Source organism: Dromiciops gliroides, chromosome 2 (assembly GCF_019393635.1).
Source record: "Dromiciops gliroides isolate mDroGli1 chromosome 2, mDroGli1.pri, whole genome shotgun sequence".
In the NCBI taxonomy this organism is placed as follows: Eukaryota; Metazoa; Chordata; class Mammalia; order Microbiotheria; family Microbiotheriidae; genus Dromiciops; species Dromiciops gliroides.
In genome coordinates, this window is record NC_057862.1 from 359122359 (window position 1) to 359149219 (window position 26861).

Sequence of the window (26861 nt, forward strand, 5' to 3'; positions counted from 1 at the left end):
GATAGATTTTACGTTTCCCCCCACAATATTTCCGTTTTGATATTTGAGATTGGCACAGCTGTCCAGCATCTGTATTGGCTCATCCAAATGTCTGGGAAATGTGTATACATGTATGTATGTGTGCATATTTTTATAGAAGCCTTTATTAACCTGATGGGTACAGAAGGCCATCCTAGGGCTCAGGGAGTTACAAAGATAATTGAGACCTAGCTCTTATTTTCATGGAGCTTACAGTCTAGTAGAGGTATACACACACAAACGTAATTGTCATTCATTTACATGATGTTCCTTCAGAGTGAACAAGCCTCCGGAATTTGGTATTTGGAGATAAGCTGAATTTAATTCTGTTCGAGTCAATAAATAAAGTACCCAATGGGGACAGAGGGCCACACTAGAGCTCAGGAAGATACAAAGATAAATAAGGGGGCCGCTAGATGTCGCAGTGGATAGAGCACCGGCCCTGGAGTCAGGAGTACCTGAGTTCAAATCCAGCCTCAGACACTTAACACTTACTAGCTGTGTGACCCTAGGCAAGTCACTTAACCCCAATTGACTCACTTAAAAAAAAAAAAGATAAATAAGGCATAGCTCCTTGACCTCATGGAGCTTAGAGTCTAGTTAAAGGGATGTGACACAGCTCCTGATAACCCATACACAATAGAACACATTAAGTGAATAAGTGAAATATAAACAAAAGCCTGGTGAAGAAAGGATAATTCCCAGCTGGGGTTGAGAGGGGCAGGGCGGTCAGAGCTGGATCTTGAAGGACAGGTAGGATTTTGAAGTACAGTGATAGAGGAAGGTCATTCTTGGTAGAAGGCACTGTCTGAGCAAAGGCATGGAAGTGGGAAATGGACATGAAGAGGAATGAGGGAAAGCTGTTTTCACTAAAGTAGCCCAGCCTGCCAGTGCTTTAACCATGAAGGGACTGGGGCTGGAATCTAGTGATCTCTAGTAGGGCACCATAAGAAAAGGGAAAGGGGCAGCTAGATGGTGCAGTGAGTGGATAAAGCACTGGCCCTGGATTCAGGAGGACCTGACTTCAAATCTGACCTCAAGACACTTGACACTTACTAGCTGTGTGACCCTGGGCAAGTCATTTAACCCTTATTGCCCTGCAAAAAATAAAAAATAAGAAAATAAGAAAAGGGAAAACATCTATGAACTTGAAACCCTTACAAATGTGCTTCTCTTGTATTCTGAATCCTATGAAACCTGATAAAATTATTAAAGATAGAAGCGATCCTGGAAGGATGTCCAGGGGATATCCTAAGTAAAGAAATTATTTTGGAGCAATGGAATTGTGAAGTTCTGAAGACACACTATTAATAAAGTACAGTTTTGTCCTACAATCGCATAATGTCATGGCTGGAAGGGACCCTAGAACCTTGAATGTCCTAGATAGGGGATACCTAAGAAAGCTTCTCTTCCACCCCATACTCTTGTTTTATTTTTTTTTATTTTTTTGCGGGGCAATGAGGGTTAAGTGACTTGCCCAGGGTCACACAGCTAGTAAGTGTCAAGTGTCTGAGGCCGGATTTGAACTCAGGTACTCCTGAATCCTGGGCTGGTGCTTTATCCACTTCGCCACCTAGCCGCCCCAACCCCATACTCTTTATAGAGATTCAGAGAGTAGAAGAAACTTAACCTAAAGCAGTGAGGTGACACAGTGGATTGTGTTTGGACTTGGAATCGGAAAATCCTGAGCTTGAATCCTACCTCAGACACTTACTTGGCCATGTGACTCTGAGCAAGTCACTTTACCTTTCTCTCTCAGCCTGTCTCCTCATCTGTGTAAAAGGATAGCATCTACTTTACGGGGTTGTTGTGGGGGTCAAGTAAGATGCCATCCATAAACTTCTTTGAAAGCTTTCCAGCTTTGTCTAAATGCTACCTATCATCCTTCTTCTTCTTCCTGGCTAAGCTGAGCATCATGCTTAAGTACCATAAAACCAACAAACCAGGTAAAGATGAGGCTGTAATGTTTTGGGTTTTAGTCAAACCACTTTTACACAGTATAGGTTATGTGTGTACAGCTGGGGAGGGTTTTTGAGCCGGATCTTTTTTTTTTTTTTTTTTAACGGGGCAATGGGGTTAAGTGACTTGCCCAGGGTCACACAGCAGGCCGGATTTGAACTCAGGAACTCCTGAATCCAGGGCCGGTGCTTTATCTACTGTACCACCTAGCCGCCCCTGAGCCGCATCTTAAAAGAGAGTTGGTCCAATTCAATGAAAGCTCTTAAAACCACATATTCAGGGGAAGAGCTACTCAAAGGCCTGGATCCACTATAGTAAATGAGGTGTGGGGCCTTTTCTTGTGCCATGTGGTGTAGATCAGCCCAATACTTCATCAAGCTGATAGGGACCAGGGAAGTTATCAAGCACAGCCCCTTCTTGCATAGATGAAGAATTGGGGATCAGAGAGGAGAAGAGACACAACCAAGCCTGGTGGCAAAGCGGGGTCTAGAAAACCCAGACTCCCTCCCAGTCCAGTGGTTATTATGCTTCACTGTCTTCCATGTTGTTGGGGTGGAAAGGAAAGGACATAAGGGAAATGTTTGGTTTTCAAGTAAGAATGTCTTTGGCAATACCAGACTTAATCCTAGTGTAATTCTTTTGGATGTGATCAAAAGATCCTGCATTCGAGGGTTGTATGATTTGAGTGTGATTTTTAAGGGAAAGTCACTGAGAATAAAGACTGGAGTTTAGGTTGTGGCTTCCAAAAAACCCCCATCGTTTTGTGACAGGGTTGGATCTTGTGATTGTCCAGCAGTTACTGCAGGCCTCTGTGGATGGGCACTGTTCACGTCCTAGGCGCTGCTGTCTCTGCTCTGGGCCTGCCAGTGATGCCGACTGTGTGCATGCAAACTTGAAAAGCGCACCCTGGATGACTTTGAAAAAGGGCGCCAGAGTGAACTCCTTTTGTTCCGCCCAGCAAAGGCAGGGCTTTGTCTATTGTCTGGGGTCTGGGCCAGTCGCATTCCTGTCTCCTTTCATTCTGAAGCATTTGGGAGATGATGGGCAGGGCATGGGTTCTGTGTCGGCACAGAATCTGGACACACTCAGCCACAGTTGGGGAAGGGGGGTGGGGCACGTAGCTGGGGCTCCAAACATGTCTGTACATCATCCATTTGTATTTTTGAATGTGATAATTGTGGCCTTTCCCATGACCACTTCTCCCCCTAAGCAGGCTTCAGGGTTTGAAAAACAAGATGTATTCTGTACCTTTTAAAACTGCTATGTAGAAGGGTCAGGATCATAGTCCCAAAGGCATGCTGGATTTGGACCCAAAGGGCATCTGGGTTCGGATCTTAGTTCTAGCACTTACTAACCCGCGTGATGTCCCTCTGTGCCTCAGATTCCTCATATGTAAAATAAGGAGATTGGACTAGATAATGTTTAAGGTCTTTTCTAGGTCTAAAAGCCTATCATCACACAGTGGTTACCAGGCAAGTAGGTACTGTGGTGGAGGGGCTTGGAGCCCAACATTTTTAGTCAGAGGGGCTTCTTGGCTTCTCTATGTAGAACAGTTGTCACCAATGGCCAATCAGTTAATCTCCTGGGCCTCAGTTTCTCCCTTCATAAAAGAAGGGCTAAATCTAGTTCAAAGCTGCCAGCTCAGGTTCTATTTAGGATTATAGATCGAGTGCCAGAAGGGACCTTTGAGGTCATGGAATTTGAATTTAGAGCTGGGAGAGACCTTAGAGGTCATACAATTTGAATTTAGACCTGGAAGGAACCTTGGAGGTCATACAGTTTTAATTTAGAGCTGGAAGGGACACCCAAAGACAAGTCATTTGACCCCTTTAGTTTTACAAAGGAGGAAACTGAGGCACAGAGAGGTTGGGTGATTTGCCCAAGGTTACACAAGATACTAAAGCGCTCAGAGCCAACTCATAAATATATTACTTGGTCGGTCCTCTGGCCTTCCACTGCCTCCTTTCACCCATTAATTTTTACAGAGGTGAAGGGAGTCAGTCCCCAAAATGGCAGGGGTACCAAGTGTCAGAGGCCGGATTCGAATACAGGTCATCGGATTGCTGATCCACTAGCATCACTTCTAGAATTTTGGATTCCCAATTTACACCCGGAGAGGTGGGTAGGGAGTCTGAGATTCCTGGTGGGAATTAATAAATGTGGGTGGCTGAGTGGGGATTTGAACCCAGCTCCGACTTCTCTGAGCATCTTCCCCCCGGCAGTCACTCCTTCTTGCCTCTCTTGCTAAAGTTGGGGAGCGGACCCTGCGAGAAGACTTGCAGCAGCTTCCAATTTTGGGGGGGGGGCGGAAACAACAACAACAACAACAACAACACTGCAACCTGTTGCTGAGCTGCAAGCTGTTAATGTTTCGCGGTCCCCGGATTACTTACCAGGCGGGCGGGGGCTGGGGGCTGGGCCGGCCGAGGGTAACAGATGTGCCCTGGGCTGTTGGCGCGTGCCGGCTCTGTTCCCCTGCTCCTAGCACCAGGTGCAGCTATTGTTCGCCTTGGTCTCCATTCATCCGGCCTCGTCTGTTGCTCTGCGCTTTCTAGCTCATTGTTTCGGCAGGAAATTAGCATTAAAAACCCATCCGAAACCCCCACGTCCCTCAGCTGCAGGTGACTGCTATTGGCCCCAGCTGCCACCCTTGCGCTTGATTACTTCCATATGGGGCTGTGCAGAGACGAAGTCACCATTTATTGATTTCCAGCTCCCAGCCCCCCACCCCTGCTACCCGAAGTATAATGCCCTGAAATCTATTAGGCCCCCAATGGGCTCCATGGCTCGGTCAGTATTACAACTGTGATGAACGGTTTACAAGCAAAACTAATTACTCCCTCCCACCCAACCACCCAACCTAAATATTAAATGTAAATAACGGAGGGTGATGAACAGGATGTGAAATCTTTACGATGACTGGAGACCAAGCGGGCTTCCGAAGCGGGAAGGGTTGTTACACTTTGGATGGGCTTTTATGGAAAATTTTTAGTTACTGCTTTAAATATTTCATACCACGCCCATGAACATCCAAGCCAACGGGACCCAGTGGGCCCCTGGGGGGAAAACATTTCTATCTCCTGGTTGTTAATTTCCTAAGTTTAGTTAGAAGGGGAGGAGGAGGGAGAGGAAGCCAAGGTTCTTCCCCCATGACCCTTTTAAAAGCGGGAATGTGGGGATTATTTGAACACCCCCCCACCCCCATCCAATCCTTTTAACCCTTGGTTTTGAATAGGGTATTTGTTCTGGGTTTGCCTACGTGGTTATTCTAGTTTGCTTAATACAATACTCTCCTTGCAGCCTGCTGGGAGCAGCCTGGGGTTGGTATTTTAGCTCCCACCAGAGCGAGGTTAGATGGCCCATTTGGGAGGTTGTGCTAGAAGGAGATTAGAGGAGCAAATGATGGGAATCCAAGTGTGGAGGAAGCACACTAGGGGAACAGGTCAAGAAAGGCTATTTGCATCTCTGATGACCGGTTCTGTGTCCATAGACAAGCCACTTCCCCTATTTTGTGTTCCCATCTGAAAAATAGAGGCAGTAAATAGCTCCCTTGGGCAGCGGTCCTTAAGCAGCCCTTGTCTTGTCTGAGGTCACGAAGTGCTGTCTGGTAGGGTAAGGATTGGAACGGAGGACTACATTTCTGCTGACTTGAGTTATGCAACCTATTCCTGAAGCAGAGCTGCTGCAATAAAATCACTTTGTGGTTTTGAAAGTTTGTAAACTTAAGTGCTAAAAGGCATTACCACATTCTGGGCGGGGCTAGCGCCTTTAACTAGCGAGTAGAACTCAACTTTTGACTTTCTGAAGTGGTAGATGATCAAGGCCCGGTGCCAGCCAGGCATTGCAGGAGATGTTAGAGACTTGGAACTTTACAGTCCTAGAGGGACCTCAAGGATTGGCAGGTCCGCCCGCATGTTGGACATGAGGCAGCAGAGGCCCTGATGGGGGAAAATGGCTTGCCCAAGGATTGTCGGTGGAGAGAAGTAAAAAGAACAGCATAATCAGAGGACCTGGGTCCCCATCCCATCCCTGATGCTTCATTACCTATATGACCTTGGGCAAATCACTTCACCTTTCTGGGCCACTCTTCCCCAATCTATAAAATGGAGTTCGCCCAGATTTCCTCTGGAGTACTTTCTGGCTTCAGACCTTTAATCTTTTGAATGACACAGCTACCAAATGGAGAAGCTGTGACTTGAACCCAAGTCTCATGTGTCTTGAGGTAAGAAAAGTGATATTTTTGCTCTTGGTGATAATAATAATAACTGACATTTCTGTAACATTGAGAGGGTTGTAAAACACTTTGCACACGTTGGGAATTCTCTCCACCAAGAGGAATAGCCTTTCTTGGGAGAGGCATACCAGCCAGCAGGGGTCCAGTGATTGCAGGTCAAAGATAGGAGGGCAAACTGAAAGCAAAGACATTTATTAGCATACTAAGGAGGCCTGCTGGCCTGAAAGCAGCTTCAGCCTCTGAGCCTACCAGTTGGGTTTTTATAACTTTGCAACTCACTTAGAGAAAAGAGCCCAGCCAGCAGCATTTTGCAGCAACTTAGGATAGGTAAGTAAAACATTTCACAGAACAAGAAAGGGGGATCCTTCAAAGGAGAACGGGAATATTTGGAATGCATTTGGCAGGATTTATTAGTAGAATGTGAAAACATTCCCTCTTCTAGGGCAGGAGACAAGGGGAGGTGGCCAAATACTTTTACAGTTGTTTAAGAAGGCCATTTAGATGAAAAATGCTGGTTCCTCTTGTTTAAGGACAGTAGTTGTTACTATAGTGGATGGGACTATCTGCTTAGCGGGCTCTTTCATAGTTAGATTTTATTTTTCCTTCAATAGGGGCTTGGGACTTTGTTACCATTAGGCCACCAGGTGGTTGGGGGATTAGTTCATCCAGATTTCCCAGAAATGATTGTGCTTCCTATCCTCCCCCACATACATAATTTTTTTTCCTCTCGGAGCCTTACAACAATCATGTGAGAGGTAGGTGCTTCAGACATTATTGTCCCCAATTTACAGTTGAGGAAACCGAGGCACAGAGAAATTAAATGACTCATGTAGGATCACACACAACTAGTAAGTATCAGAAGCAGCATTTTAATCTGGGGCTCCCTGACTTTTGAGTTCAGCACTCTATCCATTATGTCAGTCTCCTACAAGAAAAGGGGCCTCAGACTTTTACCCCTGGAGGAAAAAAAAAAGAACGGTGGCCTCTTTAGTTATTGTATTTTCTTTGGGAGGTTTTGGTTGTTGATTTTTTTTTCCTCTGATGCCTTTTAGTTTAAACAAGATCATGGATTTTCAGTTTTATTGTCTAAAGCCCAGAATTTTATTTTTCTCCCACTGAGACAGTCCTTCATGAGCAAAGCATGTTCTTTCTCCTGTCCCCAAAATACATTATTGTGTCAAATGACCACATGTGGCCTGATTTCCCCAAATAGCATTTTGGGTCATGACACTCCAGATAATGTCCAGAATATGGTGGTGATAGCTGGCCTGGGTGGCTTCCAGCCCTAACGACCACTCTCCTCTATCTTTGTATCCAACAATGAATAACATTATGTGCCCCCCTGGGAGATGGCATTAAGTCTCCCTAGCCAAGAATAGCTCTGCCATCATCAGATCTTCTGAGATCTGTCTGAGAGGGAAGCAATAGTACTTACTTGGTTGGGTGATTGTACAAACCAGGCTTGGAAATAATTTGGTGGTAGTTGTATTTCTTTTTAAGTAGCCTCACTCAAAATGGTTAATTAACATTTGCTGAATTGAATTCAGTACTTACTGTCCATAGACCAGTATGGTCGATAGAAAGAGAAACAGATGAATGAGAATCCTTGCTCCCATGGGGCTCATAATCTAGTTGGGGGATAAGATAAATAATGCTTAACACAAAATAGAACATGGAGATAGAGTTTCAACACATGGGGGATGGGGCCAGTCAGGGAAAGTCATTATGGGAATGGGGAACAGTATAAACAAAGGCATCAGGGTAGAAGGGTTCAGTTTATGGGAAGTGCAGAGCCTGCCAAATAATGGGGGGGGGGAAGAATCTGTCTTCTTTCCATTGCTCATTTTTGTACCCATTACTTTCCCCTTCCACATTGTAAGGTTGGTCAGGAATTTGAGAGCTGAGGAGACACTCAGTTCCTTTCTGGGCAGCCCACAGCATTGCAGACAATGCTTCATCCCATCCCTGACCATCTACAGAGCACTAAGGAGGACATTACCCCCCTCCCCCCCCAGTCTCTTCTTCTTCTTCTTCTTCTTTTGGGGGGGTGAGGCTATTGGTGTTAAGTGATTTGCCCAGGGTCACACAGCTAGTACATGTCAAGTTTCTGAGGCTGGATTTGAACTCAGGTCCTCCTGAGCCCAGAGCCAGTGCTCTATCCACTGCGCCACTTAGCTGCCCCCCAGGCTAGTCTCACAGTTTGTCTTTGGATACCCTCTCCTGACCTGTCATGCCTCTGTCCTTGTTGGGGAGGTAAGGAAGAGGTATTCAAGGTCCTACCTGAATACCAAGTATGTAACTTTTTGGATTCAGAAGGCTGACAAAAAGATAATCCAAATACGGTGGGATCCTAGCATCCTAAGACCTGGGAAAATCTTCTGATTGAACCCTCTGATATAACCCCTTCATTTTATATTGAGAAAACTGTAGCCTAGGAAAGTTGTGTGACTTACCCAAGGTCATCACAAAAGTACTAAGTGTTAAAGGTGGGGTTAGAGCCTTCAAAGCTAAAGTTCTTCTCACTGTTTTAGCCATACAGGTTCCCTGCATACTCATGAAGTATGCTACTTGGACTGGTGCTTTTCAGAACTATCGTTGGCACAAGTTTTCCAGAGCCTAGCAAGGCATCTCTCTCTGAACTGGGATGGGGCTATAAGGAAAACTGATTTGGGTGCTACACTTCTAAACCAGGATGATCTTGAGGGCAGGAGCAAAGTTGGGGAGGTAGCCCCCAGAACCATAATATCTACTATTTCTTACCTTGCCAGACTATAAGAATTGGCCTACCTTTGTTCAGAGGCTCAGATTCAAAGAGGATGTTGTGCCTCACTCTGTGGGGCATGAAACGAGAAAAGAATACTGCTTCTCCAGTCAGAGGACTTGTTCTATTTCCCTGTTCTGCCCCTTATTAGCTGTGTGACCTTGAACAAGTCACATTACTTCAGTGGGCCTGTTTCATCATCAGTAAAAGTGAGAGAGTTGGACTAAATGCCCCCACTAAAGTTCCTTCCAGCTCAAAATCAATGATTCTATGAACCTGACCTAGCCAAAATTTGCTGTTCAGAAAACAGAAATCCAGAAAAGGTGACTCAGAGCCTTGTTTTATAGACTGCATGGGTCCCTTTGTCTATAAGATTTGGTAACTGTGGGCCTTCGGATACCCCATGTATTTGTATGCTTTTCATTTGTTCATTTTTAATCTCTGCTTGGAAAACAAATACTTCTGTTTATACCTTTTGTCTCCCTTCAGCCCAGATCAATTAGTGGAGAAGCAGAATGGGGGAATTGGAAAGACCAGGAAGGGAGTTAGGCGACTTGGGTTCTGGTATCACCTCTGGAATTATTTTTTTAAGTAGGTTTTTATTGATGCCTTTGGCACTAACTCTTGGTATATGCCTTTGTTGGTAACCTAACCTCTCTAGACTTCATTTTCCTCCTTTGTCCAATGAGTTGGTTGTTGGATTAACATTCTTCTATCGGATTTATATGACTGACAAATATTTGGACTCTTGTCATATTTATTGTTCTTCTCTCCTAGTCCTCTACCCAGAAACACTCACTAAGTGGTGGTTGGTTGGCTGAATGGTTGATGAATGTGTGAAGGCACTGCTCAAAGAATTATATGGCTGCCCCTTACAATGCTACTTGAAGAAGGGAGAGGTTTAAGAATGGAACAGTAAGGAAGAGGGAGGATTTGATCCAGGCCTGTGGCAGGAAAACACCAAATGTGTTTGTGGAATAGAAAAGAGGCTGGTTTGACTAGAGTGGAAAGTTCTTAAAAGGAAACAGGGAAGGCAGCAGCTAGGTGGTGCAGTGGATAAAGTACCGGCCCTGGATTCAGGAGGACCTGAGTTCAAATCAGACCTCAGACACCTGACGCTTACTAGCTGTGTGACCCTGAGCAAGTCACTTAACCCTCATTGCCCCGCAAAACAAAAAAACAAACAAAAAAAGGAAACAGGGTGATATAAAGCTGAGAAGGTAGTTTGGCCCTTGGGGTGCCAGGATCAAGAGTTTGGGCTTGATCCTGAAGGCAGGTGGGAGCCACTGAAGGTCTGAGCAGGGGAGTGTCACAGTCAAAGCAGCATTTTAGAAAATTTTGTTTAGTGGTATACACAGGATGGATTGGAGCAAGGAGAGGTTGACTATTCCATAGTCTGTTATGAAGTTATTATGTCAATCCAGATTTGTGGAATATCGGGACAAGGAGGTTGGTAGAAGCTGAGTGATTTTTTTTTCCCAGTGCAGTATATTTTTACGATATTGCTTCTCTTACTAGAATTCTGGAACAAGCCCCCTGCCCCTGTATAGGAGGTCCTTCATGGGCAGCACTAAATAAATGATCAGGGCAGGATAGTGAAAAATGTAGACTGTGTTGTGGATGGTACCTGAAAACCTTCTTATCAAGTATTTTCAAAAGTTTGCCAAACTTTTTAACTGATGATAGCTCAGTCACATTGTTTACACAGGACCAGGATTTCAGTCTTATGGTCAAGATACCGAAAAGCCTTTCAAAAGATAATTACTAGGGTAGCTAGGTGGCGCAGTGGATAAAGCACTGGCATTGGATTCAGGAGGACCCGAGTTCAAATGCAGCCTCAGACACTTGACCACTTAACTAGCTGTGTGACCCTGGGCAAGTCACTTAACCCTCATTGTCCTGCAAAAAACAAAAACAAACAAACAAAAACAAAGCAAGATAATCACTAGGTAACTAAATTAACTGTTAGACTACTTGGAATCTGAAAGGCCTGAGTTCCAGTTGTACTTCAGACACTGACTGTGTGATCTTGGGCAAGTCTCTTAACGTTCTTCAGCCTCAAGTATCCTCATCTTAAAATGGGGATAAAACTATAGCACCTATCTCACAAGATTATTGTGAGAACCTGATGAGATGATATATGTAAAGTGCTTTGTAAAACTTAAATCACTACATAAAACTTATCATCTTCCTCACCACCCTAGCTACTACCACCAGCACCACCTAGCATTACTTCTATAGCCCAATCATCTTCCACCTGTACTTTTCCTGTAACCCCACAGTACTGGGTGCATTCACTATTCTCTATATTGCATTCATATGACATTATTGGATAGCATCAGAAAAATGAATGACTGAAGAAAGATGTAGATTGTTGGATGGCCTCACCCACTCTTTTGGCATCCATTAAGTGTCAAGAGAACTAGAGCAAGATTGCCACAGATTGGAAGAAATGCCTGTGGAGGGCATAGATGAGGGTAAAACAGGGTGAGCCATGAAAGCTTCACCCATCCAGGTATTGATCCAGTTGCTTCCTATTTCCCCATCCAGATGGTGAGCTCCTGCCTAGAGGACGAGGGACACTTGCCTTCTTATTCCATTCCAATAAACGAGTATTTAGTAAGTGCCTACTATATGCAGGACACTTAGATATTGCTTCTGTGTCCCACTAGAAGGGTCGGGCAGAGGGTAGAAGAGACTGATGCTGAATAGATACCAAGTAGGATGGAGATTTAGAGCTAGAAGGGACCCCAATGGCCAACCCCTAGCCCAACCTCTTCATTTTACAGAGGCCCAGGAAGGTTAAGTGATTCACCTATGGTCCTAGGTAACAGTCATGCAGATTGGATTTGAACCTAGGTTCTCTGACCCCAGAGGCAGTGAACTCTCTACTGTTCCATTCTACTTCCATAGAATAAAACTGGCAGCATTTTGGTGTAAAAAGCACGGCCCCTTGTTTCTAGGAGAAGCTCAGGGTCTTTTGGAGAATTCTTTAGTTTCCCAAAGGCAATCCACCATGTTTTCTCCTTCCTGTTGGATCCTCGGTCAGCGCATTGTCCAGTTGCAGTGTCTGTGCAAGATAAATGCACTCAAGGGCGACCTCTGATTTTTCCAACCCAGACTGCCTATGAGGGTCTGGACAAAAGACATTCTTCAGTCACTTTGTTTTTTCTACATGGATAATGAGTTAAATAATTTGATGCAGTGAACATAATGTCATCTACTACCAGGACTATCAGAAGGACCTCATCATCTCTATGGAATTCCTCTACCGCTTGGTCTCTGCCCTGGATTTCTCCTTCATGACAGTGACAAACAATCATGGTGAGCATCTTTCTCTCTTGCTTGATATGAAAACGAATGAAAAACATGTAATTGGCGGGGGGAGGGGGGGAATAAAATATTATTTTAAAAAAAGAAAGCAAATGAAAAACACATAATTGGGGAGAAATAAAATATTTTAAAAAGTACAAATGAAAGACAAACCTAGAAACTCACGTTTCTTTATAATGCTTTCAGATTTTAAAAAAAGTTCTCATCTACACTGTCTGGTGGTATAAGCCAGAGTTGTCAAAGGTCTCCATATTAAAAAGTAATTTGGAAATATTTAACAAAACAAAAATACAGGAGAACCTAGATAAGGTTTATATGTGTTTTTTCTAGTTAATATGCAGTCAGAGGATCCTCATTGTATTGCTTAGTGGTCCTTTTTCTATCTGACTTTAATACCACCGATAGAAGAATTTCAAGAGTTATTTTAAAGACTAGGAAACTGAGGCTCAAAATAGGGTGGGTAGTCCTTTGTTTAATAGTTAGGTCTGGAATTCAGGCCTTCTTGATTATAAATCCAGTATTCTTTCCATTAAACTACAGTGCCTGTTATTTCAGAAGGCCAAGATGCCTTGACAGCATAATTTTATTTTTATAAAAATTTTTGATGCATTAAAAAAAATCACATAACTATTTGTGTGTGTGGGGGGGTGTGAGGCAGTTGGGGTTAAGTGACTTGCCCAGGGTCACACAGCTAGTAAGTGTCAAGTGTCTGAGGCCGGATTTGAACTCAGGTCCTCCTGAATCCAGGGCTGGTGCTCTATCTACTGCACCACCTAGCTGCCCCCACATAACTCTTTGTAACAAAAATAGAGCTAAGTAAAACAAATTAACACATTGGCCAGGCTGGCCTCACATGTCTCATTTGCATTTCCCTGCCTAGAAGAGAAAGTATGTTTTAGTGATTTGGTCCTCTTGAATCAAGACTGATTATTGCCTTGATTAGAGTTCAGATTTTTTATATATATATATATATATATATATATATATATATATATATATATATATATATATATAAAAATTGTGAAGTGGACTTAATTCTCTCAGCCATCCTTTAAGGTTGAGGTTGGTGTCATTATCCTGTTCCCCCCATGCCCCCCACCCCCACCCCAGGAGATTGAATCACAGGGATGAGGTGATTGTCCACCTTCCCACCCCTCCAAGCACATAGCAGGTACCAGAGCCAGAATGGAGGCCAGAGATACCACCTCTCAGTCTAAGTAAGCTTCTCAGTAGGCTATATTGGTTTGTGGGTTTGAGGTTAGAGAGGTGAGGTTTGGGGTGGGGTACAAAGTGACTGGTTTTTAAGTTAAACACTCTTGAGAGTAAATAGTTACGGGAGGCATCAAGAAACATCCAGTAAGGGGCAGCTAGGTGGTGCAGTGGATAGAGCACCGGCCCTGGATTCAGGAGGACCTGAGTTCAAATCTGGCCTCAGACCCTTGACACTTACTAGCTGTGTGACCCTGGGCAAGTCACTTAACCCCAATTGCCTCACCAAAAAAAAAAAGGAAAGAAACAGCCAGTAAAATGAAGCATTATCTCCTAATGGGACTGAGGCAGACAGTTTTAGTAGACAGGAGTGCTGCATGGGGAATCCAGGGACCTTGATTTGAATCCCAGCTCCACTCTTGTAGGACCTTAGGCAATTCATTCCTCTGCTCTAGCCCCAGTTCCTCATCTATAACATATAGGGACTGGACTAGATGACTTCTAAGGACCTCCCCACTCTATGACTTACCATCCCCTTTTTTCCTCTGGCCAAGGAATCTTGACTGTGTTTCCATAGCCCAGTTTGATGAAAGCCTTTATGTTGTTGCAAAGGGAGGCTAGCAAATAAAGATGGTGCCTAGTGTATTTTATTAGACATTTGGGGGCGGACAAAGCAATACAAAAATATCTCACCACTTTATTTTCGTATTTATCTGAAGCCCGAAAAAGTAACTTTTGGGCTTTCTTCTTTGTAATTAGATTAGTGAAGCATATGGTGTTTACCCAGGCTCCCTGTGCAAGCTAGTGGGGAAAGGAGGCGTGTGTGCGCGTGCGCGCGTGCGCGGTGCATGCAGGCAGAAGTCTGCCTTCTTCTGGTTTTTGAGGACTTGATCCAACTATTAGCCTCTCTTCCTCTCCTTAGCAGCACATGAGGTCATTCTCACCATTCCCATTTCCTTTGGTGATTGATACAGGGATGCTCAGCAGCTGCCCCTGCCTTTGCCTCTGTTGGCCTGAGAGAGAAAGAGATTTCTGAGAGCCTTCAAAAGTAGATGTGTGATTCTTCCTGTAGTGCTTCTATATACCTATAGTCCTTCCTGATACCTTGACTGGTATTAGAAAAGGCTGAAAGTATGGTGAAGAGGATTATTATCTGTCTGTGTTTCTTTGAATAAAGGTATTCTTTGCAACCCATTTTGTGTTGTTTGATGTCTAACTGAGGGTCTACTTTTTAGGAGTAATGTGTGATATGATCCCAGCATAGTTAGAAAGGTTATTGTGGGGGCAGCTAGGTGGCGCAGTGGACAGAGCACCGGCCCTGGATTCAGGAGGACCTGAGTTCAAATCTGACTTCAGACACTTAACACTTACTAGCTGTGTGACCCTGGGCAAGTCACTTAATCCCAATTGCCTTGTTATAAATAAATAAATAAGTAAGTAAATAAATGAATAAAATGGAAAGGTTATTGTGGCCAAAGCAAAAAAGATGCCATCCCCTTTTGGGATAACATGTTAACTTACGTTGTTAGTATTTTCTTTCCCCGAGGTTTTATTAGGTCTAAAGTGTAATACTGTCCCACTTAAGTGGAAACTACCCCAGCCGAATGGGGCACAAGTACAGACCTTGAAGTGAACTTAAAAAAAAAGTCTCTGTGGTAGGAAAAAGAGCAGCCACAAAGCCCATGTACTTTATTTCGGCTAAGAGAGTGGCTTCATTGTGAAATGTACTGACTGAGAGTTAGGTATGAAAGGTACTTCAGGGGGGCAGCTAGGTGGAAAAGTAGATAAAGCACTGGCCCTGGATTCAGGAGGACCTGAGTTCAAATTCAGCCTCAGACACTTGATGCTTACTAGCTCTGTGGCCCTGGGCAAGTCACTTAACCCTCATTGCCCTGCAAAATAAATAATTAATTAATTTAAATAATTTAATTAAAAAAAAAAAGGAAAGGTACTTCAAGGAAATCACCAATACTCAAGTGATAACATTAAGAAATGATAATAGAAGGAGATAGAACTGGAAAAGCATAGCCATCTTGATATGAAGCAAAGCACCCCATTCATACCCCTCTGTAGCCTCACAAGTTCAATGCAGAGTTTTAGCATGGAGTTACAGAACCTAATGCTTTAAGAGGCTCTAGAGGCCACTGAGATCAACCCACACCAAAACAAGAGCTTCTATGGGATCATAGAATGGGCAAGTATCTCAGGTGTTTTCTAATCTAATCCCCTTGTTTGATAGATAAAGAAATTGAGATCTAGGGAAGTTAAGTGACTTGACCAATGACACACAATAAATAGCAGTGCCAGGATTTTAATTCATGTCCTCTGATCCAAAATCCAGTGCTCTTCCTACCGCACCTTTCTTCAACAATGGGAAACTAAGGAGCCAGCTGGTTCCATTATAAAAAAAACCAACCTATCTTGTTTACAAAAGCATATTACACTTTGGGGCAACATTCATTTTAACCAATATTCCCTTCTATTCAGCTGCAGTTTGCTTGTCTTTAATTTCTCCTCATTGCTCTTAAGTTCTAATTCATTCTTTTTTGTTTGTTTGTTTTGTTTTGGTTTGTTTTTAGTGAGGCAGTTGGGGTTAAGTGACTTGCCCAGGGTCACACAGCTAGTAAGTGTCAAGTGTCTGAGGCCGGATTTGAACTCAGGTCCTCCTGACTCCAGGGCCGGTGCTCTCTCCACTGTGCCACCTAGCTGCCCCCTAGGGATAGACTTTTGTAGCACTTCCAGCCTTCATGACCAGAGGGTCTAGACTTAGGTGGTGGTGATTGTGGTACTGGTGAGGAGGAGACACATAAATTGGGGTGAAAGAATGGAGAGGATTCTAACATTCATGATGCCTGCCTCCTAAATGATGGTATAGTTAGATGACTGAAATTTTTGGACCTGGATGATGGGTGGAATGATGGTGCTGTTAATTAAAATGGGTATGTCAGAGATTTTGGTGGTAAAGATGATAGTTTTGGTATAAGTCATGTTGAGCTTCTGGATCTCAAAAGAGGGCAAAGAAAAAAGGGAAAAAGGTCTTGTGTACAATTATTTACAGCAGCTATTTTGTGGTAGCGAGAATTAGAAATGAAGGGATGCCCACCGATTGGGACATAGCAGTATAAATTGTGGTATCTGATTATGATGGAAACACTATTGGCACAAAGGATGAGGGGAGTGGTTTCAGAAAACTCTGGAATTCTATATCAATTAATACAGAGGTCAAGTGAGCAGAACCAGGAAAAATGTCTTACACAGTAAGAGCAATATTGTAACAATAGCCAACCATGAAAGATTTAGTTACATTGATAAATACAGTGATCCAAGATAATTCTGAAGGACTCATGATGAAAAATGCCGTCCATCTCCAGAGAGAGAACTGACGAACTCTGAATGCAAATCGAAGCATAATTTTTTCACTTTCTTAATTTTTCTTTTTCTTTTTTTTTTTTGCAAACATGGCCACGTGGCTAAAACATATGGAAATATGTTTTTCATGACTTCATGTAATAATTGATATAGTGTTTGCTTTCTCAGTGAAGGGGGAGGGTCTGTGGAGGGAGGGAGAGAATCTGGAACTCAAATTTTTTTAAAATTGAAGTAAATGATGGGTTAAAATTTTTTTTTTGGTCAGGTTGATCTTGAGACTATGCCTGAATATCAGGTGGTATCTACCAATTTGTTAAAGAGCATAGATTATAGGGTCAGATTCAGATTAAGCTTTCAAACTGAATGGGGGCCTTAGAAGAAGTCATCTCTAGTCTAATTCTCTCATTTTGCAGATAAGGGAACTGAGGCTTAGAGAAATTCAATGACTTGCCTAAGGGCACCCAGACAGTAGGTACTTAGTAAAGGGTGGGGCAGCTAGGCTAGCAGTGGATAAAGCACTGGCCCTGGAGTCAGGAGGACCTGAGTTCAAATGTCATCTCAGACACCAGCTCTGAGACTGAAGGCAAGTCACTTAACCTCAGTTGCCTTAAAAACATCTGGGGCCATCTCCAGTTGTCCTGATATATATCTTGCCACTGGACCCAGATGGTTCTGGAAGAGAGAGTGAGGTTGGTGACCTTGCACAGCCCTCCCTCACTTAAATCCAGTTCACTGCTAGTCATGACATCACCCCATGTCATGGTCCTCTTCAAGAACAAAGAACAAACAACAACAACAACAACAGGAAGTAAGGGGTAGGGTTAGGATTTGAATCCAGCTCTTCTGACTCCAAATTTAGCAGTCTTTTTAGTACACCATCTGTCTTGCTTCTCTTACACCGAACTTAAGCATAGGGAAAAGGGACTGTTTTATTTACCATGCTTGAAATACAGGGAATGGGGGCAGCTAGATGGCGCAGTGGTAAAGCAGGGGCCCTGGATTCAGGAGTACCTGAGTTCAAATCCGGCCTCAGACACTCGATTCTTACTAGCTGTGTGACCCTGGGCAAGTCACTTAACCCTCATTGTCCTGCAAAAAAAAAAAAAAAGAAAATACAGGGAATTCCAAGAGTTTCAAACTGCACTGGGACTTTTAGGATACCCTGTTTATGAGGAGGCAGTGGGATGACAAGTATGCCTTTACCTGTACTCTAAGCTCAAGAGTGATCAAATGAGGTCACATGCAGGCTCCATAGCAATTCCCACTTTTTTAAATGCCCAGAATTAGCAAATACATTTCATTAACAGGTACCCAACAGGAGCCTCTGAAACCACTCTTGTCTATCATCTATATACATTTTGACTTTCCTCATCATGTTTTTGATATGTCATGGGTTGGCATAAGAAGTTAAATGGGAATTTGGGGGGAGTTTTGTGGAAGCTGCAGATGACATGTGGAGGCCAGCAGATGACACAAAAAAAAGTTTAGAAACTCAGAAATACATACTATGAATATATATGTAGTATTGTATTATATCAACATATTTTATCTTTTAATGCCATAATAATTCAGACTTCTGTGGTACAAAGGGAGGGCCAAAAAATTGCATGTGGCTTTTTCAGGTGATGGGTGTGTTGCATCCCTAATCCCCACGGTGTGGAAGGCATAATTGTACTCTCCAGCAACATTCTTGAGCCAGATTTAGAGGACCACAGCAAGTCTGGGTCTGTCTAGAGCCTATGGGAGCTGCTGCACTTGGCTAACATCAGACAATTGCTAGTGAAGCCCTTGGTAAACTGATTCACCAATGACTACCTTGTCATCAGGAGGCCGGCCCAGGGCAGTGGGGGCTAGACCATTGTTGTTGTTGGGTTTTGTTTTGTTTTGGTTTTTTGTGAGGTAACAGGGTTAAGTGACTTGCCCAGGGTCACACAGCTAGTAAGTGTCAAGTGTCTTAGGTCAGATTTGAACTCAGGTCGTCCTGAATCCAGGCCCAGTGCTTTAATCCACTGACAGCCTAGCTGCCCCTAGACTGTTTTAATATATAAACATTGCCCCCTATTTAATAGGGCTGCAAATAACAATATAAATAATTAAAACACAAACATATAATATATAAATACTGCAACCTATATAAACAGGATTGTGAAATACTTGCAAACATTATCCCATTTGAGCCATTAGAACAATCCTATGAGGTAGATGTTTTTATTTCCCTTTTACAGACTTAAGAAACTCAGGTTTATGAAGGTAAATTGACTGGTAAGAAGGTAAACAGCTAGGAAGCAACAGGTGTGGTTTTGAACAACCTGTGTTCCTGACTTTAAGGCTAGAACTTTGTCCAATATACTAGGAATTAGACATAGATTTGCAGGAAACCTTGATGGTGAGAAGTAAAAACCTACAGGTATAGGATTATTATTATTATTTTGTGAAGCTAGGAAAGGTATTCTCCCGAAATTGTAGTCTTAGAGAAGAGACTCAGTGCAGTAAAAGTTAGTTAAATAATGTTCCCAAGGCCACGTAACCGGTATGTGTCTGATATTGTCATTAGGTACCGTGGATATTATTATTCACATTTTGTTGATGAGGAAAGTGAGGCTCAGGCAGCTTCAATGATTTGCCCATGGCTGTCGAGCTATTCTAGAGTTCTTCGTGAGATTTCCTAATCTCAAAGATTAAGAGAAGGACACAAAGAGACATGAGGTCTGGGTTTCAGAGACACAACATTTATCCTATTTACCAGCTGTTTTTTGTTTGTTATTTTTTTAAGAGTCTGGCAGGGAAGGTGGGGGAAGAGGGAGGATGGTTGGGGCATGCTCCACCCACTTCTTCTCCTGTTGTCCCCCACTCAGTTTGATTTTCATGAAACCCTTGGTCCAGGCAGAGGGAGGCTTTTCCAAGCTACTCATGCTATCTTTTGCCAGGTAGGAGGATATCATAGGTACTTAAGATAGTCGAATTTAGGGCATTGTGTTATAAAGCCATGTTTGACTCTCAGGGCTTGCAGTTGAGGCATTGGTGTCTTTTATCCCGTGTGAGACAATGATATACTCAAAACTATTCAATTTAAGGGCATTGTAAGACTAATAATTGGCTCTCTGGGCTTTCAATTGAGGCATTTCTACTGGCTAGTAGTCTAGCTAAATATAAGGCCCAAGTCTGGATTGGTCATTCCAAGATGCTCATTCACTCCACAGAAGAGAAACAGGACAGCCCCACAGTGTTCAGTGTCAGAGGCTGAATTTGAACTCAGTTCTCCCAGACTGCAGCACCCCCCCCCTCCCCCTTAGTATTTCTTTTATATAGAAGCTAGTAGAAGGCCACAGTCCTGCAATTTTAAATGAGCAGGCTGCTCCTAGCACACATGGAGTGGTAGAAGATGCCAACTGTGGTCAGGCTCCCAAGCAGGATGGCAGCAGAACACAGAGCCTGCTATGATGTCAGCAGTGGGGTGGGGTTTATTGGTTATTGTTGTTGTTTTTAAATTTCTGAATTGGTCATGTCTCCCAGAAGAGAGGGAAGGAAGTTAGAATCCTGAAAATCATTCTCAAGGGCCAGCTCCCATGACGCAGTGTGGGCTTTTTGGATGCCCCATTACAAGGGTTTTCTCTCTCCAGAGGCACACTCAAGAGCCCTTTGTCATGGAAGCTGGTGGCAAAAATACTCCCCATATGTGCAGAATGTTCCCTGTTGAAAGCCGTGACCAAGAGAGAACAGAGAGAAGCAGACAGAGTGTCGCTAACACAGTTCTGTCCGGGGTGGGACATCTGTGAGAAGCTCTTGAGGGGTGTGGATTTTTCTGTTATCCCAGAACTAGCTAGGACATCAATCAGTCGACAGCTTGCCCTGTTTACTGAATGCCTCACATTCACTCATCTCCTCTCACCTTCAAGGCACCTCATTTAATGCTGGGCATTGTCCCAGTGATGAGCCAGCACAGATTGGGCCCTATCAATAGGGGGAAACACATGGGTGTCCTTTCTACAGGTCTAAGATGTGCATTGCAGAGAGCAGGGCTGGTTATTTCCAATCGTGATTTGGCATTGGCTGGCGTGTTCTCCATCCTCCCATCCATCTTGATGCCCACGCTCGAAAGTTAACGTGGACACTCTTTTTGGTATCCTTGCCAAGACAGCTGTCAAGCTAAAATCTATCTTCTCTAGCTAGTAGTAAAGGCTGTCATGGGTTTTAAAGGCATCAAGTAAATGTTCTGTCAAAAGCTGTCCAAAAAAAAAGTTGTCCAAGACAAACACCCATTGACCTGGAGGTTGAAGCCATGTGCTTACTATAAAACAAGGACTCAACCTTTTTTGTGACATAGGAATTTCTTCGTTGGAAGCCTATGGACCCCTCAGAGTCATGTTTTTAAAGGCAAAAAAAAAAAATCGTTTTTCCAGTCATTTTTCAGACATGTCCTACTCTTCATGACTCCATTTGGGATTTTCTTGGCAAAAATAGTGGAATGGTTTGCCATTTCCTTCTCCAGCTCATTTTACATATGAGGAAACTGAGGAAAACAGGGTGAAGTGACTTGCCCAGGGTCACACAGCTAGTAAGTGTCTGAGGCCAGATTTGACTTAAAAAGATGAGTCTTTACTGACTCCAGGCCCAGCACTCTATCCACTGTACCACCTAGCTGTTATCCCCCCTCCTACACCTACACATACATACACACACACACACACATGCCTGTGTGTTATCTATATCTAGAGTTTTTTTGTTTGTTTTTTCTTTGTGGGGCAGTAAGGGTTAAGTGACTTGCCCAGGGTCACACAGCTAGTAAGTGTCAAGTGTCTGAGGTCCGGATTTGAACTCAGGTCCTCCTAAATCCAGAGCGTAGTACTTTATCTGCTGTACCACCTAGCTGCCCCCCTATATTTAGTTCTTAAACTTACACAGACCCAGGTTAAGAACCCCTGCTCTAAGATCGCCATGGTCCCTAGAAAAAGTGATGGGAAGAGATGACTTAAGATGTAAACTATAGAGAAGGCTTGTCTTTGGCAGGAGAGTGGGAGGTATTGGTGTAAACGCCAAATCTTCAGCTCCTGGGGGAGCTGTTCCAGCCCCCTTGTGACACTCCCCACAAGATAGCTGCATGAGGAGCGCAAGGGGAAGTTGTGTGGAACAGGGTCAGCTGTGCCAGAGGTACCTTCAGAGAGACTCCATAGGATCTTAACTCCGTTGTAAGGCCTATCCAGATCTACCTCTGAACCTTTATAGATTAGAAACTTGGGTATGGAGAGGCCAGAGACTTACCCAGGGTCACACATGTAGCTAACATCAAAGCTGAGATCTGAACCAATTTCTCTTGATTATTTTCCATTTATCCCTGCAAATATCTTGAAACTTTTTTTTTAAACCAGAACTTGTCACATAGTAGGCACTTAAGTAAGTGTTTACTGAAGGCTGACTCCAGAATCATGACTCCTTTCCACCATTCCACTGATTCTCTCAGTTGAGGCTAAAATATGGAACAGCCTCGTCATCGGGTACTTTGTGGTGAGGCTAGATCACGCTCTGTCCCTGTCCCCCATCCTTCTCTCCAGAGTCATCATTTCTTGACCAGGGGAACCCAGAGAGTGAAACACATCTCCCTTCAGGCGATGTAATCTACTCTCTCTGCGACCTACAAATGAGCCCGGTCTCTCTTGCTCTGTTGCAGACCTCCATGAGCTACTCTGATAGGATTTCAAAATTTTTTTTTTCCATCAGTCTCAGCTGTTTCATTTTTTCCTTGTTTGCTTTTACCTTATTCCTTACTCTAAAACAGACTCCAGACAAATTGTGGGAATTGGATAAATCCTGTCTCATTACATTTAATGCCCGGCACATTGTAGGTGCTTAATAAATGCTTGTTGTTGATTTAAAGTTGCCCAATCAGGCCAGAGAGAGGCAGGGAAGAGGCAGTGTGGATGGTAGAGAAACGACTGGATTGGAGTCGGTTCAAATTTCATTTCCATGAGGTCTTAGCAAGCTGGTTAAAGGAGGTTTTGGGTTCACTGAGGACTAGTCCTCCCTAAGGGGCCACTTGATGTCTTTATGATCCTGTGCAGGTCATTGTTAATTCTTGTGCCTCAGTTTCTCATCTATGACCTCCAAGTTACTACCAGCTCTGTGTCAAGAATTCTGTATGGAGAAGCCAGACCAGGAAATCTTTGCTGCTCCTTGGACAGAAGAGACCCCATTTTAGGGTAAATAAGGCCCCTCCTTCTGCCTGGACACAGCTGGTACTACTTTTCTCTATTGCTTTTTAGCACTTACTGTGTGTTGTGAAGGTGTGAAGAGATTGTGTCAAGCCGATGTGGCTCGGGCACGAGTACGTGTGTGGCAGCCGTTCCACCAGGGACTCAAACGCCCCCCGTTGGCCTCGGCTTGCTTCCTTCCAGATGCCGCTCTCACTGCTCAGAATGAGCAGGAGCTTCACAAGATGATTTGCTCTTGAAAGAGAGAAAACTTCTTACCTTGCCCCTCTTCCTACAAATGCTGTTGATTGGAAGGGAGTGTTGTTGGGCTCAAGTAGGCTCGGAAGACTGGCTTTTTTTTTTTAACCCTAAGCTTACACTTTCTCCTTCAGCGTAAAAGATAGAAAACAGTGGTCAACACAGATGCCCAAGGGTTTTTGGAAAAGAAAAATGCCTCACGTGCTCTCTGCAAAGCCCCTGTCATCCAGGGATTGGACAGAGAGATGGCAGAAAAGGAAACTGTACCAGCTCTGCTTAAACTTTATTTTGTCTGAAGTACCAAGCACATGTTTAATTACCGCTAGCATTGAGATGGCTCTTTACAGTCTTGTGAAGCTTTTTGCAGATGTTACTTCGTTTGATCTAGGAGTGAAAGATTGAACCTGTCAATGCAGTGCACCCAAAATGATGGCAGAATTCCTTACTTCAATGGCAAATTTCAAGTTTGCTCCTTAAAATGATGTAAAAACAAAAGATACCAATAGAATGTGTGTGTGTATGTATACTTGTATATGTGTGTATGTGTATACATGTACACATATACATACATATACACACATATACATAATGTATTTTATATGTTATATATAAATAGATTTTAACAATATATTTTTATTTGCTCATTCATTTCATAGTCTATCCCCTAGTAGACAGCCAACTTCTAAAACAAGAATGTTAGTGGCATCTAATTCTTCCCAGGGGTGGCTTGGTCAAGGTGTTTGAACATAGGATCATAGATTTTTGAATCAGAAGGTACATTAAAGGTACCTAGACTGATCTTGTAGAGTGTAGACTGTCATCTTATCGAATCCTCTCTTTCTGAGGAAACTGAAGGTCAGAGACTAACAATCTTTTTGTTGTTGTTGTTGTTTTTGTTTTGTTTTGTTTGTTTTTAGTGAGGCAGTTGGGGTTAAGTGACTTGCCTAGGGTCACACAGCTAGTAGTAATTAAGTTGCTGAGGCTGGATTTGAACTCAGGTACTCCTGACTCCAGGGCCAGTGCTCTATCCACTGTGCCATCTAACTGCCCCCTAAACAATCTTTTTAAATCTTAAAAGTATTTTATTAATTTTCCAGTTACTTATAAGATAGTTTTCAATATTTGTTTTTATAAGATTCTGAGTTCTAAATTTTTTCTTCCTCTCTCCCTTTCCTCCCACCAAGACAGAAAACAATCTGATATAGGTTATATATACATACAATCACATTAAACATATTTCTGCGGGGGCAGCTAGGTGACGCAGTGGATAAAGCACCAGCCCTAGATTCAGGAGAACCAGAATTCAAATTCAGCCTCAAACACTTAACACTTACTGGCTGTGTGAACCTGGGCAAGTCACTTAACCCCAATTGCCTCACCTAAAACTAAACCAAAACAAACAAAAAAACCCCAATACTTCTGCATTAGTCGTGAAAGAAGAATCAGAACAAATGGAAAAAACCCAAAAAGTAATAAACATTATGGTTTCAATCTTAAACAATTTTGTTTTTTTTCAGTGACTATTATTTGATTTATTTACATTTTTTTTTGTTGAAAATACAAAGCTAGAAAAAACAAATAGTCTCGGTCTAAATATAGACCAAGTAAGTTCACAGCCTAGTTCAACCCACTGAGTAGATTTCTAGTTCTTCATAATCATTCTTATTATCTCTTCTCATCATTTTTCATCTGTTATTCTGCCATTTTCTCGATTGGGAGATCCTCTTCCCTATCTTTTTTTCATATGCTCATTCTTTAACTCTGTCTAAGGCTAAACATTTGACCAGAGTTAGAATTTGAACCCATGTCCTCTGACTTTCCTCCTCCCCTCATTCCCTACCCAAACCAGCACTTTCCCACCTCACCATGATATATATCTATACAGAATGAGGTAGTGGAACAGTCCCCTGAATTCTGCACTAGTCAGTCTACATCTGTATTTTGTTCAGTTCATGGGACCGGACACTTTGTCCAGCAGTGGCTGTGATGAGCCATGGGATAGGGTAGCAGCCTTAAATATCAGAGACCGGCCTCAGGAGATGTGGTGTTGGCCTAGCAGTGGGGCCGTAGACCAGCAGCAGGATTTGTAGCAGACAGGGACAACTCAGACGATTCATCAGGTAACCAGTGGCTTGAGAATATGAGCATTGAGCATTGTGAGGTTCCCACTGGGTAGGGAACAATGAGCAAGCCACAGATCCCATTTTGAAGGGAGGCTGGTCGGGCCTGTCTCATTCTTTTCAAGTCACCCTGTTATAAAGATCTAGTAGTGTCATTGGCTGATTTGAACATGAAGCATCATACCTTCTGTGTTTATAGAGGCATTCCTGAAAAATTTTAAAGTCTAACTCTTTTAACTGCACTTGAGAGCCAGTCATCATGGTTGGGGTTTTTTTATTAAAATTTTACTGATCCTTTATTTTCATATCATGGTCGTTTATAGATTGTATCTGCTCTTTGCCTCTGGAACTGAACTACTCTCCCCTGCAACAAAGAAACAGTTGAACAAAAACAACCGACACAGTGACCACGTGAGACCAGTGTATGCCACATTCTGTCCCCGTAGCATCCCGCACCTCTTGGCAAAGAGGAAGGAGGTATAGTTCATCTTCTATTCAACAAGCCCAATCTTGGTTATTCAGTGACACAGAGCCCTGCATCCTTTTGGTGATCTTTTCACTTACCTTGTCATTGTGGGTCTTATTCTTCTCTCTGTTTCACCTAGGAGTATGCAAGTCTTCCCCTTGTTTCTCTGAATCCCTCAGTTGTGCCACTTTATACTTCACAGTATAATGTTCCATCCATAGAGTAAGCATAATTTAAGTGACATTTTAGGTGAATTTTTCTCCTCACTACTTTGAAGGGGCTGGTGGTGGCAAGATGACCCTACTGAGTCAGGAAGCCTCTGTTCTGGTTCCAATTCTGTCAGGACCAGTTAAGTGACTTGGGTTAAGCTCCTCTCTGGTTCTTAATTTCCACATCTGTAAAAGAAGGAGGTGGATCTCGTGGTCTTATTGTCTCTTAATCTTAATAATCCAACTGCCTAGGGCAGCTAGGTGGTGCAGTGGATAAAGCACTGGCCTTGGATTCAGGAGGACCTGAGTTCAAATTTGGCCTCAGACACTTGACACTTACTAGCTGTGTGACTCTGGGCAAGTCACTTAACCCTCATTGCCCTGCCCCTCCCTCCCCCCCATCCAACTGCCTGCCATCCAGAAAAGCCTGAAGAAACCAATCCTGAACTTCTGCGATTGTGAATTTTAAACACATTTTTCTCATGAAGGTGGGGGCTGGGGTGACACCCCCTTCCCACCCATGTATGCAGGCATTGAAGTTGTCTGAAAAGTCCAGGGGAGCCAGAGGCGTTATCCCATGTTTTCAAACTTGGTTTGGGTAGCGACACAAACAGCTGCCACGCCGAATAATTGTCACGTCATTATGAGGGTTCCTGTCACTAACTGATCTGTTTGTATAAATCGAGCTCTCACCACATGCGATCGGGAAAACGAGTTCTTGGGAGACTTTCTGCTGCTGA

General features: G+C 43.3%; 1 protein-coding gene across 11 annotated transcripts in view; it reads left to right on the top strand.

Moving 5' to 3' along the window:
* The window catches only part of CBFA2T2 (CBFA2/RUNX1 partner transcriptional co-repressor 2), a 181282-nt gene that overhangs the window by 79726 nt on the left and 74695 nt on the right, over positions 1-26861 (top strand). For 3 of the 11 annotated variants that reach the window (XM_043985287.1, XM_043985291.1, XM_043985288.1), the window contains exon 2: positions 12203-12296. The exons of 2 other annotated variants lie outside the window; for them this stretch is intronic. In XM_043985287.1, the coding sequence (XP_043841222.1) occupies positions 12230-12296 (67 nt within the window). In that variant the 5' untranslated portion in view covers positions 12203-12229. Of the gene's footprint in view, positions 1-12177; positions 12297-25769; positions 25924-26861 lie in introns of all 11 variants that reach the window. 6 more of the 11 variants (XM_043985294.1, XM_043985295.1, XM_043985289.1 and 3 more) reach the window with 3 other exon arrangements.